General features: G+C 39.9%; 1 protein-coding gene across 1 annotated transcript in view; it reads right to left on the bottom strand.

The window, feature by feature from the left end:
- The window catches only part of LOC145410619 (vascular endothelial growth factor receptor 2-like), a 105,369-nt gene that overhangs the window by 8,969 nt on the left and 79,208 nt on the right, over positions 1–17,192 (bottom strand). Inside the window, exons 16-23 of the mRNA XM_080280732.1 lie at positions 13,369–13,533; positions 12,483–12,638; positions 8,261–8,397; positions 7,613–7,793; positions 6,769–7,029; positions 2,995–3,219; positions 2,358–2,526; positions 285–763 (exon numbers count right to left, since the gene is read on the bottom strand). Coding sequence (XP_080136858.1) covers positions 285–763; positions 2,358–2,526; positions 2,995–3,219; positions 6,769–7,029; positions 7,613–7,793; positions 8,261–8,397; positions 12,483–12,638; positions 13,369–13,533 — 1,773 coding nt within the window. The remainder of the gene's footprint in view (positions 1–284; positions 764–2,357; positions 2,527–2,994; positions 3,220–6,768; positions 7,030–7,612; positions 7,794–8,260; positions 8,398–12,482; positions 12,639–13,368; positions 13,534–17,192) is intronic.

The following is a 17,192-nucleotide window of genomic DNA, read 5'->3' as shown; positions in this document are numbered from 1 at the left end:
GTCTAGACCAAGTTGCTTAGCTCCAGGTTCCTATGTTCCTCATGAGGCAACATAGGATTGGATGATGGATGGAAGTTACATAAAAATACCATACAATAATTTTATATGCTAATGGATGGAATGATGCACAGGCTGTGATGTGGTGGAGTGGTTGAGAACTTTCTTAAATATGATCATCCCCAACATACATAAACTATGAGGATTGGGCATGTGGTTAAACACAGACAATTTGATAAATGTACGATGGATACTGAAGCCTTCAAATTATCTGCAGCTTTACATACCTGGATGTGTCAATATTGATGGAGAGAATGGGGGAGGTGAGGCATGTCGAGAGGCTGCTGGTGAATGCACTGTTGTCATGTCTGTGTTGATCACAACATTACTCTTCAAGTAACCATGTGATGATGTGTCTGATGGACAGCTCAGTGGGCGTGTAGTGTCTGGGCAAGGATTGGGGAGGAGTGGAACAGTGGAAGCAGGGGAGAGTGGTGGGTTAGCAGGCTGCTGAGTGTTCAAAACAGGTTCTGGTTCAGTTTTCACTCCTTCTTCTGTACTTCCTGAATCACTGCTAATGCCTCCAGCAGCATAAAGAGGGTTGTTTACAATTTGCTGTGGCCCAGACCCACTTTCACTGCTGTCTGAAGTCATGTGTGCCATGGATATGCGACCCTTGGGGGGATCAGCCAGCATGAACTTGTTGCTAGAAGGGGCCAAGTAGCCATCTTGGTCAGTGACTGGGGCTGGCCGAAACCCAGAGCTGCTGACACAAGCAAAGTATATATTATTATATACCTAATAAAAATCCTTAAATCTCAAATGTTTGGTTCCAAAGGCTTTACAGTAAATGGAAACAATGGAAAGTAGATTCACAATACATCTAATTACTAGAGAAAACAATTTAATAAATAGCACACAGGACCATCCATCCACCCATCCATCATCCAGTCCTACGTTGCCCCATGAGGAGCGTAGAAGCCTGGGCCTAGGCAAATTGATCCTGACATTTAAGAAGAGAGTGACCAGTCTCACTCATCCCTGAGTGGCATAACGTGAGCAATAAACCCCAACCACCCCTTGGATATAAACCTACACCAGCTCAATCCAACTGGAACACCATAATTACCCGCTAAACCACCAGGTGCCACAATTTGGTTATATGGTTACCACCCAGCATAGTACATGGTTTCCTGGGGTACAGGAAACCATTTGGCCTGTCACTCAGTGTAGAGTCACTCATAGGCAGAAGGAAGAGGAAAGAATGGAGGAAAGATAGAGGAGGGAGTGTAAAGTCACCAGTAGGCAGAAGGACAAGGAAAGGATGAAGTAAAGAAAGACAGAAGAGGAAGGAAGAAAAGAAGGAAGGAGGAGAGGAAAGGCCAGACACCTGAGAGCAGCACTACATCCAGTGAGTGGATGGTGAGCGCCCCCACCTACGACACAGCACACAGTACCAATTACCATAAATTCAGTGAAATTCCCTATACAGTGTTAGTAATAAGCTATTTGTGTTTATACATGCCCCAGCACAAATTTTGTCTCCATATATGCACTATATATGTGAGGAGAGGTGATAACACCCCCATAATGAATGAAAAAATATTTTGGAAAGTGAAGGTTTTTGGAAATTGGATTTTTTTACTTAGAGTTTGTACTGTACAGCAAAGCAATCCCAAACAGTAAGCAACAGTCACTGATCGCAATATTCGGTGATACCGTTCCATCTGAGCAGATTTTTTTTTTTTTTTTTTTAATGAATTATGCATCTTGCTTTGCAGCAACTAGATCCTTTTCCATTCTATAAAGTGTATGCAAAATCTTAACAGTAATAATTCAAAATTATGTACAGTATACAAGGCCACAAAGCCTCCACCTTGCAATTCTTCACTAGTGTACTGTTACCTAAGTTTTAATTTGCAAAAGCAAAAATCTCTAAAATACTGATACTGTACCCCTAAAACTCAATGGATACAGGGGTTAAAACAAATTTACAGTAAACAATAATAAAGATACTGTAGCAACCAATGTATCTCTCTCTCTCTCTCTCATGCCAGGTTTGAATATTTTTAGTTCTCTATCTTATGCACACACAGATACAGATGTGGATATGCAGACACACAGGCACACAGGCAAGCAGGCACACATGTATGCACACACATGCATGTGTATATACACACACACACACACACACATGCATGTGTATATATACACACACACACACACACACACACACACACACACACACACACACACACACACACACATGCATGTGTATACATACATACACACACACACACACACATGCATGTGTATACATACATACACACACACACACACACACACACACACACACACACCTTCCCCTAGAACCAGGTGAGAGGGGACTGATGGGATGGTGCGTGGTAAGGGTGAGATCTAGTTGGCCTGTGGCTGGGTTGATCTGGTTGACAAAATGGTGGCGATGGCGGTGTAGGAATGACAGGATATTCCCAAACCGGCAGTACTCAACCAGGATCCACAGCTCTCCTGAAGTGGTGTAAGGTAAGGTGAAGTAAGGTATGGTAAGGTAAGGTAAAAGAAAGTAAGGTAAGGTAAAGGAAGGTAAGGTAAGGAAGGTAAGGTATGGTACGAGAAGGTAAGGTAAGGTAAGGTAACAGAAGGTAAGGTATGGTTAATGTAAGGTTAAGGTAAGGTATGGTAGGGTAAGGTAAGGTAAGGAAAAGTAAGGTATGGTAAGGTTAGGTAATATAACATAAGAAAATGTACAGTAACATAAAGCAAGGTAAGGTGAATTAAGATAAGAAAAGTTAATACAGGTAAAAATAGTGAAAGAAACTGGAATATAGAGGATACACATCCTTCCCAGTACTGACTGCATTAGTGCCCTTGATATACTAAATGACAAGGTACTTTAAGACATAGATCATTAAAAAAAAAAAAAAACACACACACACACTCCAGAAAAGACTAGGAACATAATATCCAGCTACAAACCTTTCCCAATGTTGACAGTGCTGGCACCCATAAGGTTAACAATGTTGAGGTGTTTGCCCAGGTGGATCATGATTTTCAGTTCCAGGGCCAGTGAACGCACCTGAGATGGATCAGAGGTGCTCTTGCACATCTTGATGGCTACAGTGGTGTTGGGCTGGTCCTCCTCAAGCCCTGTCACTACTGCCTTCACTACACGACCAAAGGCACCTGAGCCCAGCTGCTTCCCTGTGTGGTGGTGGTGAGTAGTCATTATCCTGTCAATAACATTCCACTTAAATGGAAAATGGGAATTGAACAACTCATAGGTGAGCAAGTAAGTGAGGGAAGAAGAGTTACTGAGACAGTGGGAGATAAGCAGAGATAGAGAAACAGGTATAGCTTAAATCAGTATACAAGTATTTTGATTTTTAAGTTTTTCCAATTGTTACCCTATTACTTAAGAGCATATGAGCAGTGTATTTTTAAAGAAATATAATTTTAAACTCCTAGCAAGAGAATGTCTGAATCTCCTATCTATAATTTCTCTACATTCTAGGAAAGTCATTTGTACATCAGTAACATGGCAATGTAAAGATGATCTATTAATAAAAACTCTGAATAAACAGAAAACAACAAGGGTTAATTTTGCATTGCTCAAATTGATCTTCCCTGAACCTACACCATAGCCCAATTGTTATGTAATAGTTTAACTTACAGTCTGGCTTTCACTTTGCCCAGTTAGAATATAATAATCTAATTTATAATCTGGCATTCATTTAGCTTATTTAGTATGTAATATTTCACTACTTCACCTTATACAGTAGTCAGGTTTTCAATTAGCCATTCTGGAATATAATAATTTACCCTGCAGACACTCTCATCAACATAATCTAATCTTAAAATTAAGAAAAACTAAAGTGCATATGACTAACACCCACATTATATCATATTCTAAAGGAGTTAAGACTAGAACATTCCCAAGCTGAAGTGCCTGTAATTGGAATACAGATGGTTTTTGTACTATACTGTACTGTACATGTACTATAGTCTGACTTAACCCCTTCACTCAGTTAACATATTTTTCTTTTTTCTTCTTACTATCTCTAGACTATTTTATTAAGTTTAGTAAAGAACTCTAGTAGTGAAGAGGTTGTTGTTGCTGTTGTTGTTGATCAACACCAGACTGTCTGGCTGAGAAGACCCATCAATCACAGGCAAGCAACTGTCCCTGCAGGGTTATTCCATGCAGTGAACCAATGTTTCCTTGTGGCTGACAGTGTCTCACCACAACGAGGTTAATGAAGGTTATAAGAAACTCCTTAAGTTCAAAAAGTCTCTCCTAATATCATCAAGAGATGGAAAGTAAAATATAAAAATATATATCTGATTTAAAGATGTTGAAAAAATGCCTAAGCCCTCCAGATTTACGATAAAAAAAAAAAAAAAAAATTCTCCCCTAAAATGAATATAGTATAATCATTTAAAGGCAACATGATTAAACCAACGAGGACTTCATCAAATTGTTGTTATTGTTGTAGCCTCAAGTTCACCTGAAATGTGAAACCAGTGGACTGCACTTCTCCTTCAGTCCACCATCCTCTTTGGGGGGAACTGCGAAGTACAGTACATTCCCATATATCCAATATCCAAATAATCAGGATTATCAGACAACCAGGAAAATTTATGAACTGGTAAAAACATCAATAAAAAATAAAACAATGTACACCACTCTGAATGCTAATCATGCCACATGACAGTAACTTGTCATGTGAGACTGGGAGAAGTCAGGTAAAGTAAGGTGAAGGCATTTCCAGTCAAGGCTGTTTCCTAGTTAATTCCCTTCCCAGCCCTCCTCTCCCTCCTCTTTCCCCTCCTTTAAGTAAGCCACCCTCCACAACTCTACAAATCATCAGTCTGCTTACCACTGTCAGTCAACTGACAACCTCTCTCGCTGTTCTATTGTTGTGACAGACACCAAAAATCTACACTCCATGATGCCTAAAGTGCAAATAAAGTATGAGCATATTGTGAGCACCATGAAATAGCAGCAGGACATATGCAAAAGACTTGATGAAGGTAAACATTATAAGATGGTGATGACAGAACACTACATAAGAAATTACACAGTTTATGGTATCTCAGCCCAGGAACCCATGTTCAAGGAATTTTTTAATGAAATGAGAGATGAGTATGTCCATTTAACAAAGGCATACTCTTCATTGGCTGAAAACGGACGATCAGGAATTAGTGTACAAGTGGTTCTGCTTAGAAGGATCTATGGAAGCACCTATATCAGGCCCTTTCATACAAGAAAAGGTGAAAGAGAGTCACAGTAATATGAATACAGAAGTGAGATTCTACTGTAGGATGGTTAAATTACTTCAAAGACAGGCAAGGAATATGTAAACTAGACATCTGGGGAGAGAGCAAATCAGCAGACAGAAAACTGGCAGAAATTTTTTTTGACGGGTTCAACAGGCTTGTGGCTGAACATAACTGCAAATCAAATTTATAATGTGGATGAGCCGGGCTTGCTGTGGAGATGTTTACCCTAAATGACTTTGCTTGGTCCAAAAGAAAATGCCGCACAAGGATTTTAACAAAACAAGGACTGGGCAACTTCACCGTTATATGCTAATGCAGTTGGCACTCACAGGGTGAAGTTCTTCATGGTGGGTAAATACAGTCCATCCATCCATCCATCATCTAATCCTATGCCGCCCCATGAGGAGCGTAGGAGCCTGGGGCTAGGCAAGTTGGTCCTGACATTTAAGATGAGAGTGACCAGCCTCACTTATCCCTGAGTGGCATTATGTGAGCAATAAACCCCAAGCACCCCTTGGATACAAACCTACACAGGCTTAATCCGACTGGAGTGCCTTAATTACCCACTAAACCATCAGCTGCCATAATTTGGTTATATGGTTACCACCCAGCATAGTAAATGTTTCCTAGTGTACAGGAAACCATTTGGTTTGTCACTCAGTGTAGAGCTATCCATAGACAGAAGGAAGAGGAAAGATAGAAGGAAAGAAAGACAGAAGAGGGACTGTAAAGTCACCCACAGGCAGAAGGAGGAGGAAAGAATGAAGGAAAGAAAGGCAGAAGAGGAAGGAAAGAATGAAGGAAAGAAAGGCAGAAGAGGAAGGAAAGAAAAGAGGAAAGGGCAGATACCCAAAGCCCTCATATTTATTTTATTTCCTGCAAAACACATGAGTGGTGAATGAGGGGTGGAGTGACAGTGGTCAGATAAGGAAGAAATAAACAGCCGTATACACAGCCAAAATGTGAGCATGGAAGTCATGATAATTTTACAGTATAATATTTTTTTCCATATCATCAGTTCACCAATAAATGTTCATGAGTTATTCCTTTAGTTTATTTTTCCATTTTTTAATGTGTAAATATAATGAATATTTAACAGGATGGCCTTACTTTGTGCATTTTGCACAGCTGTATGACACTGCAAGTATGTGTGTTATATCAATGGGGTGTACTTAAGAAGAGGTAATGTTTCAACTGGAATCTGTTAGTGTGGCTCTTAATATGAGTGGTGAATACTGTATACTGTATACTGCCATGATATGCGTACAGACATCGAGGAAGAATCAGTAATCAGGAAGGCAAAGTTCCCAAGCTTCCCTGTTAACTGGAACTGCACTGCAATTGATGGACATTTGTATAACCAGCAGTTGAGCCACCCAGTTATATCAGTGCCACCACGTGAAGACGTACCTCTCCAGCACCCTTCACTGAATTAAAGAGTCTAGAGATTAGCTACTGGTAATACCTTACCTATCTTAATGTCTTGCCTTGGGACCTCCCACTCCTGACCATATGGCAGCAATTCAGCTTGTTCATCAGCCGTACAGCTGGGGTTGAGTTGCCCCAAGTTGCCCTTCTCAAAGAGGTAGAGCTCGTTGCGGCGGAAACTCTTACGAAACTGTCGTTCAGTCTTGACACAGCGCAGCAGCATTGCCACTACCACCACCAGCAATATGATTCCCACCCCAGAGGCAGCCAGACCAACCTTGGTTCCAAAACTCATCCCACGCTCTAAGTAGAGAAAAACAAAATACTGTACAGTAATAACAATAAAGTGAGGAAAGCCAGAAAAGACGGGAAAAAAATAAAGAAGTATATTTAGTCTTCACCAATGCTCTGCTACACACAGACCTACCACTGTTACACCCAGACCCATACTGGCTCTGAAGTTCAGCCAACACTCTAGGTGGAGAACACAAAGACAGTACAGGGAAAACAAAGAAAAGGGTAGGAAAGTAAGACGTACAGTTAGTTCTCATCACAGTTACACCCAGATCCATTTTGGCTCAGAAACTGCCCATGCTTTAATTTCAGGACACAGAGATAGCTGAGGAAAGTCAAAGGAAAGTGCCACAGTGTCAAATATGAGAATGAGTTAGTTAATTTCCATTAATATGACACTTATCTTACACAAGAAACATCTTATTGGCAGGTCATGTTTGGAACCAGTTAGATGCAGATAAGGCAAACTGACCATACATCAATTAAATTAATTAAAATTAAATACCTTACAAATCATCAAGAAATACCTTACAAATCATATTACAATAAAAAAACCATAAATAGTAAGTGCTTTAAATCTGCTATTACTTACTAGGAACATCAATATTGATATATCCTTGCTGCTGATTCAACCTGTTCTCAGCTCTACACATGTAATGGCCCACATGTTTCTCCCTGAACACATATTTTATCTCTAGACGCTGACCATCAGCTGAGAGGAATGTGGTCTCATTGTCAAAAAAATCAGAAGATGGCTTCAGCTCCTCATTATCCTGGAAAGGAGAACTGCCAGTTAGAAACAGAAAAAGTAACAAAGCCAAAATTGGGGGAGAGCAAATTTAATATATGTTAGAGAGCTGAAACAGAAAGAGAAGGATGAAAAAAAGGATTAGCTGATCTTGAAGGAATGGAGGAAGCAGGCACCATGCTTAATGGCCTCAAAATAAGACAGATGACTAAGTACCAGTAATCTGTTTTATTGCAAGACATGCAAGACTTTTTGTGACTTTTTATGATCATTAGCCTCCTATATCAAAAATAAGGCTAATATACCTATTACATTAAGGAAGGGTCATGACATTTAACTTGCAACATGCATGGACACCCATTTTACAGTATACAGGATGTTCAAAGTGTTCTTTACTTGGCAATAAAAATTGAAAGGTTGAGAGAAAACACTGTATACGGTACAGTATAAGAAAGACTGGGGCTTAAATAAATTTTACAAATAAAAACTAACCTTGAACCATGTGACAGAAGGTGGTGGTACACCTGTCACTGTACAGTTAAGGGTGTATGACGTCTTCTCCTTCACCAGCACTGTTTGGCCACTGGGACTTAAAGTGGCATCAGGAAGGAACTCCACCTCCTTCTCATCTGATGAAGGGAGTGACAAATACAAAATAAATCAAATACCGGTACAAGCTGCAAAAAATAGTACAGTAAACTAATTTAGTGCTTATGATGAACATTACATCATCCACATACATTATAGCATATGAGGGAACTGTGAGTGAGAGTTGGTATGGGCAATGGAGTTAATAACTTAAGGAAAAACATGATAGTACACACTCAGTCTCAGATATCTTCCTACCATTTTATCATTTCCACTCATCGGACAGCAATTCCAGGCATCTACTTATTAACTAACTACTTACTACTTTACTATCAAACTGTTTTAGCATAGTCAATAAATTAATATCTGAACTCAGCTATGTATCATAATTTTTCATTGGCCTTCTTCAAGTATGAATTTTCTGGCTTCTCCAGCAACTCGACACTAACGAATAATCTACTTAACAATGACATTAACCCCCACAATCTAATGGTGATTTCCTGCTTTATTCTTGCTGCCTCTGGATGATTTTATTCAGTTAAGGAGAGATTGTTCAATCTCAAGGCAATGAACACAATTATAATTATCTCTTTCACTACTAGAGGTCCTCTGTAAGTTGAGTAAAACTGACTGGTGATGATTGGATTAACGTACAGTCAGGCCTTGGTACATGTCAGTTTGGTATGCAGTAAATCAATTGAATTATGAGATAAAAGTTATACCCATTTTCACCATAACAATGATGAAATTTGCTTATATGATAATTATGGTGGATGTGATAGGAAGCGTTATGAGGAACACACTGAGGTGGTTTGGCCATGTGGAGAGGATGGAGGGTGAAAGACTGACGAAGAGAGTGTATGTGAGTGAAGTGGAGGGGGGTACAGGGAGGGGGAGGCCGAGGATGAGATGGAGGGATGGGGTGGAGAGGTATGTGAGAGAGGGGGGTGTGAGTTGGGAGCAGGGCAGTGATATGGCGGGGGACAGGGCGACTCGGAGGTGATTTGTTTGTGGCCACCCCAAATGGGATTGAGGCGTCTGGCAATAGATAGATAGATAGATGGTGGCCACATACAACAATCCCATGCATACATGATGCCTCCCGTGCAAACTGGCAGGCAGACATTTGAGCCATGATGTCCACACAGTGTTTATATTCACTCTGACTGCCTCCTTTCCATTCCTTTCTGTTTCGTGCATGCAAGGCCATTGAAACACCACTGCGATCAACAAATTACAGTGCAAGTGCACAACAATAGTGTAATGTGCTGTAATTAAGTGAAGTGATAACTTTTGTGTGAAATACTGGAACTTGTGACTTGGAAATGATGTCTGGCAAGGATGCTACCACCAGTGGAATGCATAATGCTACTGAGGGCACTGAGGGCAAGCTTAAAAGGGTAAGTTTCTTTGAGGTTTTGGGATAAATGGCCCTTATCTTCCAATATCCCTGTCAAACCATGTTATATTAACCTCAGTGTACAATAAATCATTATGTGATGAGGTTTCACTTGATGTAACCCCACCACATACCGAGGCGTGACTATATAATGCATTATAGGAGTAAAGGTATTAAATATGGGGGCTTTGTTTACCTCACAAAAGATATCATAGAAAAAAATCTCTCACATGAAGGACTTATTTCTGAAGGCTTGAGAAGAAAGCACCAGCAAGAAAGAACAGAGAGAAGCAAGATAATGAGCATTCCCAGATGACAACTGTCCCTAACACATGAAGGTGGCAAGATTCCTTACATTAACAGACAAGCTGAAAAACAATACCATTAACTTCAATGGCAGTGAGTACATGAATGGCTGACGTCGTTGCCGGACAATTTCACTATCTGTTAAGACTGACCAGACCTGCATCAGGGTTGATTAATTGTCTCAGTTGTGTGAATGCCAGACTATCTATCTAGCTATAATCAGATGCCTTAATCAGAAAGGTGCTGGACAATGTGTTATTATGTACTGTGTGATACAACTACCGCAAAAGGACTTAGGACCTTCCCCCACAAGGTATTAAAAAACACAGAAATCATAGTACATCACAATGTTTGTTCATGAAATGCCATTCACTAATATGAAATCATGTTTCCCTTGTTTTTCAGGACCAGTTGGATGCATTTTGGCATGGAATCACTTAAATCTCCAAAGTAATCTAAGGACATTTCTTTGCACCAAACATTTGACATTTCAGTCTTGAGGTTGTCCAGATTCGGTGTCTTCTTCCCTGCCATTAATTTTCTTCATCTTTGCCCAGCAGTTTTCTATCGGATTTAGATCCGGACTGTTACCAGGCCAGTCGAGGAACTCAATCTGATTATCCTGAAACCATTTTGTCACCTTTCTTGACTTGCGACATGGAGCTGAATCGTGCAAAAAAAAGTCGCACCCATGAATAGCAAAAAAATTTAACAAATGATCTTTCAGAACTTGAATGTACCGGCCATCATTCATCATCAAGTTCTTAGGAAGAAAGTAGAGGCCTCCCCTTCCCATTCCACCTGAGAAACACCCCCCATACCATTAATGACTGTGGGTGTTTAATAGTCAGCACCAAGTAAGCAAGGTCATATTGACTACGGGAGACAGGGCGACAACCTTAGCAGAACGCACCTGGAACACTTGAAATGTGCTTTCATCGGAAACCATAACTTTTCTCCACTCATCCGATGTCCAGTGTGCATACTTCTTGGCAAACTGAATTCATTGCTTCTTCATGCAGTCAGTGAGACGCGGTTTCTTGGCTGTAATGCGGCTTGGCAAACCCAGCTCCTTCTGCAAGCAGTGTTGGATAGTTCGAATTGAGACATCTTGTAACAGCTGGAGAAGCATTCTCTTCAGTTCTGCTGCTATCAGTTGAGGATTCTTGATAACTTCCCTCTTCAGAAGCATACCTGTACCTCTGGAAGTTGTCCTCTTCTTTCCACCGCCATGGTACGAGATCAGGTGGCAGGCAGCACGCTGTAGCAAGAAGCTTCATGACAATCCACTTTGCGCGTCCAGTACGTTCACAAATCGTGTTGATAGGGACATTATCCTGCCTCCATGCAATGATATGGACCCTCTCATCCCTTCACCATTACTTTCCAGGCAGAACAACTCGACTCTAGGAAAATAACAGGGCAAACAGTAATGCATATGAAAAAAGAGGGAGATGCAAGCTTGGAGCGACGGGAACATATACTCCCACTCTCGCTTCTGGGCAAGCACTGGCGTGCTGAGTGTTTCACCACCTCCCGCCAACACCAAAGGAGTTGCCAGTTACTTCTTACCCAAAAAATTCACTTGGTAGAGGTGGAAACACAAAGCAAAGACAGACAACTCTCCCATAGCAATAATTCTGTGTGTAGGTCCTAAGTCAATTTGTGGTGGGTGTACTTGGTGTAGCATTACACTGTACACATTTGTCAATCACAGAGTTCTCCAGTCTGTGTTTTAAAAAACAGTAGAGACGCGGTTTCTTCATAAATTAGGCCTATGCCATCCTACAACCAAATAAAGAACAGGAAGCACACTAAGGTGGAGGAGGGCAATTCTATTTGATGACCATACAGAGCTGCTGAGTAAACAAAGATAGGAAAGCACACACCAGACACCACCTGGATGCTATTTCTAGTCCATAGCCCATCTCTTCACAACTTCTCAAGAAAGATGTTGACACTGCTGATGAAGGCAATGGCTTTGACTGCTTCCCAAATGAACCAACTCCTGAAAGTCTCACACAAGCCTCAGAACCCCAAACCATCCCACAAGGCCATAATCTATCACTTGGCAGTAAATTAAAAAAGTTCTTTCTATATATTCCTAATCCTTCTTCAGTGGTACACATAACAGTATTAATGGTTATCAGTAATCAAGAGTCTGCATCAAACAATGCTGCTTAAAGTGATGTCAAAGAGGTGTTAAATAATCAAAGAAGCAGGATCTCATGGACCACTAAAGTAAACCATATTTTTCTGGTAAGTTATTTCTTCTAGAACTACAGTTCTGTATCTGTGGTAACTTTCAACTCATGGTACCACTGAAGTTACCATAGGCCTATTGTAAGTGGTGGCTATATATATAAATACCTGTACCATAATTGGACTTACTTCTATTCTGCTGTATGAAATAGTTCTTACCATGTACATTAATATGTAGTGTCTTAACCAGTAGGTCAACACCATTGTGCGATCTGGCAGTGCAAGTGTACATTCCCTGGTGGTCCTTAGTCACTGCCTCCTCCCCCACCACATTTTGCCATGACCATTCACTTTCATTTACTGAAATTCTTGGTCCTGTTGGATATAATGACCATGTAGAAAAGTGTTGTGCTCTTAGTTACTGAAAAACGAATGATTATCAAAGGGAATCAAGGGAATTACAGATAACTGACAAACAAAAACTTCTAAACTCCTCAGTGTTTTTGCCGACAGTTTTGTTTCTTTTTTGTTTCCAATGAACATTTATACCAGTCCCTTGTAAATTTCTGAGTTAAGCCCACAGTGTCTATTGGCTTGGAATACATACTATGTCAGTGTCTCAGAAGTTGTTTATCATAAAACATCTTGTTCTGTCAAATACTGTAATGGATACACAGATAACAAACTCTAATGGCTAATGCCTGCTATATATCTCCAAATCTTTAGCAAAACTTAATTTAGCCTACATAATGTCATGAATGAAAAAAAATCACTGACCTGAGCTGAAAATTGTGAATTATGAACATGCATACTCGAACTTCGCATATGTAAAGACTAGCTGAAACTGGAGACTATGTGTGTACTACTCCAGATATATATACAGATTCACTTCATTATGATAATACAGTAAATAGCAATATACAGTAGTAAGCAATGACTCTCATAATCCATTACAGCACATACGGACTTTGAAGATTAACAAATTTATCAGAATCTGTGTAAACGCTCCACAATTTTTTAACTGAAAAGCAGATTTCTATTAATGTTTGCAGTTGTACATACAACTGACTCACATATAATGCTATGAATGTGTAACTTTACTGACCGGAGCCAGAGAAGGTGAGTGTAGAACTTGCATATTTGAACTTGGTAGCAGCACAAAGCAGTTGGAATCTATCATTCATGACCACATCAATGCTGTCTTTGCCATCTTGCACATCCCTTGTGATTCCCTCAATTGTGTGGCGCAGCACCAGCAAGCCACCAACATCTGATGATGTCAGGAGGAAGGACAAAGCAATCATTACAAGTCCAAGTTTCAGAGCCTCTATGATATGACATGCAATCAAAAGCCTATTTTCTTAAGGGTTCAACTACTGAACATAACATAAACATCTGATTAGAGGCAATAAAAAAAATAAAATAGCTTATAAGGCCACATGTGATGCTGTCACTTCTTAGTGGCCAACACTTGGCTAGCTAAGAAGCAACTTTAAGGTATAAATAAAATGTGACCTTAAGGTAAAAATTGACACTTTTGGTAACTTTTAAGCACACTGACTTTTTGAATAATATTCAGTAATTTATCTCAAATCATAACTAAAAACCTGCATGTAAAGTACCTTGTAACCCATACAACACAAAACTGCTCCAACATTATTGTGATAGCCCGAATTCTGGATTATCAGACACACCCATTTTTAACAGTCCTCATCTACTTCCAGTCCTACACTGTTTAATGCTACAACACTGTAGTTACCATAACTGTTAATCAATGGAACTAACAAGAAGTAAGCAAGATACTGCTATAAACTATGTAGGAAATATGCACCGCTTTTGAATATCGATATAAAGAAAGAATATAAGAGCTGTTGTTGAGTAACCCCAGTCTGTCTGGCCGAGCAGACACATCAACCACAGGCATGCATTTACCCCAGCAGGGCCATCCCATGCAGTGAACAGATGTTCCCTTATGGTGGACAACACCTCACCACACTGACGTATGGGGAAGAGTGTGGAGATCTGGGTCCAAAATTGACGCCACATAACAGGGCCACTTAACAGGGTAAATAGTATCCTGGGATACAGGAAACCATTAGGCTTGTCACTTAATGTGGAACCACCTGAAGTGGAATGAAAACTAAAAAAAGAGTGATAGAAATAATGGAAGAAGTAGGAAGAGAGGAGGGCAGACACAGAAAAAGAATGATAAAGGTGAAGGAAGAAGTAGGCAGCATTACGTCAAGTGAGAGGATGAAGGTTGCCACCACCCACCACCAAGAATATAAGAGTGATAACTTTGTACACATAATCTGTGCCCAATTATCTTTCTGGATACATACTGTATATATGTGTATGTGTGTGTGTGTGTATTTACCTATTTGTAGTATACAGGAATTGAGCAATGCTCGTATTGTCCTGTCTCCATATCCACATTTATCTAGTCTACTTTTACACATATGAATGTTTTTCACCAGCACCACTTCTTCGTCTAAGTCACTCCAAATATTTATGTATTTACCTAAAATACCTAACTGTGATATACACGAAATGTGCTAGGCACGTGGGTTCCCGTCGCAGTTTCTCAGTAAGTCAAATTTAGCTGTAAACTCGTTTAAGTTTTAGAATGGACGATCTCTTTGTCCAGGCTATTCCACAGGTCTATACTTCTATAAGGAAAACTATATTTCTTGATATCCTTCAAGTAGCTTGACTTCTTCAATTTCATTCCATGTCCTCTTGTTGTTCTCATCACATAAAAACAGATCTTCTCGGTCAATCTTATCTACTCCTATCATGGTCCTGAACACTGCAATCATGTCTCCCCCCTTTCTCCTTTCCTCTAAGGAAGACAAATCCAGCTTTTCCAGCCTCTCTCTGTATGACAGATCTGTCAAACTGGGGACCATCTTGGTTGCTGTTCTTTGTATTCTCTCAATCTTGTTTATATCTTTCTTTTTGTGTGGGGACCACACTACCGCTGCTTATTCTAATCTGGGGCGGATCATGGCCGCTATCAATTTTTTCATCATCTCCTCATCCATATAATGAAATGCTACTCTTATGTTAGTCAAGAGTTTATATGTCACTCTAACTATCTTATTAATATGTTTTTCAGGTGACAAACTATCTTGGACCAGCACTCCCAAATCTTTCTCTTCTCTCGTTTTTGTGATTAATTCATTACCCAACAAATAATTCAGTGATGGCCTCCTGGTACTTTTACCCATTTCCAATATTTTACATTTCTTTACATTAAATTTCATTTCCCACGTCCGGCTCTAATCATGTATCCTATCCAGATCCTCCTGCAGCATTTTACAATCCTCCTCAACATCTACCTTCCTCAAGATCTTTACATCATCAGCAAGCAGACTTGCATATTTGTTAACTCCATCTACCATATCATTTACGTAAATCAGGAACATTACTGGCGCCAACACTGAGCCTTGAGGGACTCCACTTGTTACTTCCCTCCATCCAGACATCCTATCCTTTATTACTGTCCTCATTTATCTGTCTCCCAAAAAGTCTCTCATCCATCCCAGGAGTTTCCCCTACAGTCCTCCTATATACTTTAGTTTCCACATTAGTCTCTTATGAGGTACCTTGTCAAAGGCCTTCTCTAAGTCTAAGTACACACAATCCACCCAACCATCTCTCTCCTGTACCACATCAATCACTCTCGAGTTAAATCTCAACAAGTTGGTAACACATGACCTTCCACTTCTGAATCCAAACTGACATTCAGCCAAAATATTCATCTCTTCCAGATATTTTATCCATCTGTCTTTCAGGATTCTCTCACACAATTTTGCGACCATGCTGGTTAGAGACACTGGTCTATAATTCAGGGGTTCTTCCCTGTTTCCTCCCTTATAAATTGGTACCACATTTGCCCTCTTTCATTCTTGTGGCACTTTCCCCTCTTCCAGAGAACACACAATTAAACTGTGAATTTTATCCGCCAGTTGTTCTCTGCATTCCTTCAGTACCCAATTAGAAATTCCATCAGGTCCTGGGGCTTTCCTTACATTTTGAGTTTCCTGTAATTTATACACTTCCTGTACCTCCACTTTTATATCTTTTATCACCGGTACATTTCTAATCACTCTCTCCCCTTCCACAAACTCCTTTTCATTAGTGAAAACTGATTGGAAACATTTGTTCATTATTTCAGCTTGCACTGCTGCATCTTTATAGACCTCTCCTTTTACTTTCAGTTTGGTGATTCCTTCCTTTTGTTTCAGTTTCCCATTAACAAATCTATAAAACAGTTTGGGTTCATCCTTACATTTGTCTATTATACCGTTTTCAAAATTCCTTTCTTCCTCTCTATGTATTCTTGTGTATTCATTTCTAGTTCATTTATATTCTTCCTTTGTTCTGTTGTTACCTCTCTTTCTCCAGTTGTTCCATGCCTTATCTCTCTTTTTTGCTGTCATACACCTTCTATTAAACCACTCCTTTCTCCTGTTTTCTTTCTCCTTTACTCTTGGTACAAATTTTTCCACTTCCAAATCATAGAGGTCTAGAAAGATATCCCACTTCCTCTGTATGTCTCTTGTTTCTCAGAATTTTCTCCAATCTGCATTTTCGATAAATTTTCTCAATCCTGTAAAATTTGCTTTCCCAAAGTTGTATCTTCACTGCCTGTAAAGCTCGTCTCATGGCTCGACGTTCCCTATTATCATCTGGAACTCAATGACCACATGATCACTTTTTCCTATAGGACAGAAATATTCCAATGATTCTATTACGTCGGGTTCTTTGGTAAACAGTAAGTCTAACCTTGCTGGTGTGTCCTCATCTCGGAACCATGTCTCTTCTTTGACCCATTGCATCATCACATTATTCATTATTATATTTAATAATATAGTGCCCCACGAATCTTTGCTGCCTCCTGAGTCCCATTCCTCCCAGTTCACC

Source organism: Coenobita brevimanus, chromosome 86 (genome assembly GCF_032717465.1).
Source record: "Coenobita brevimanus isolate Jiangsu-jjx chromosome 86, ASM3271746v2, whole genome shotgun sequence".
NCBI classification, from domain to species: Eukaryota; Metazoa; Arthropoda; class Malacostraca; order Decapoda; family Coenobitidae; genus Coenobita; species Coenobita brevimanus.
The sequence above is the reverse complement of the archived record's forward strand: the minus strand, read 5'-3'. Positions and strand labels throughout refer to the sequence as shown.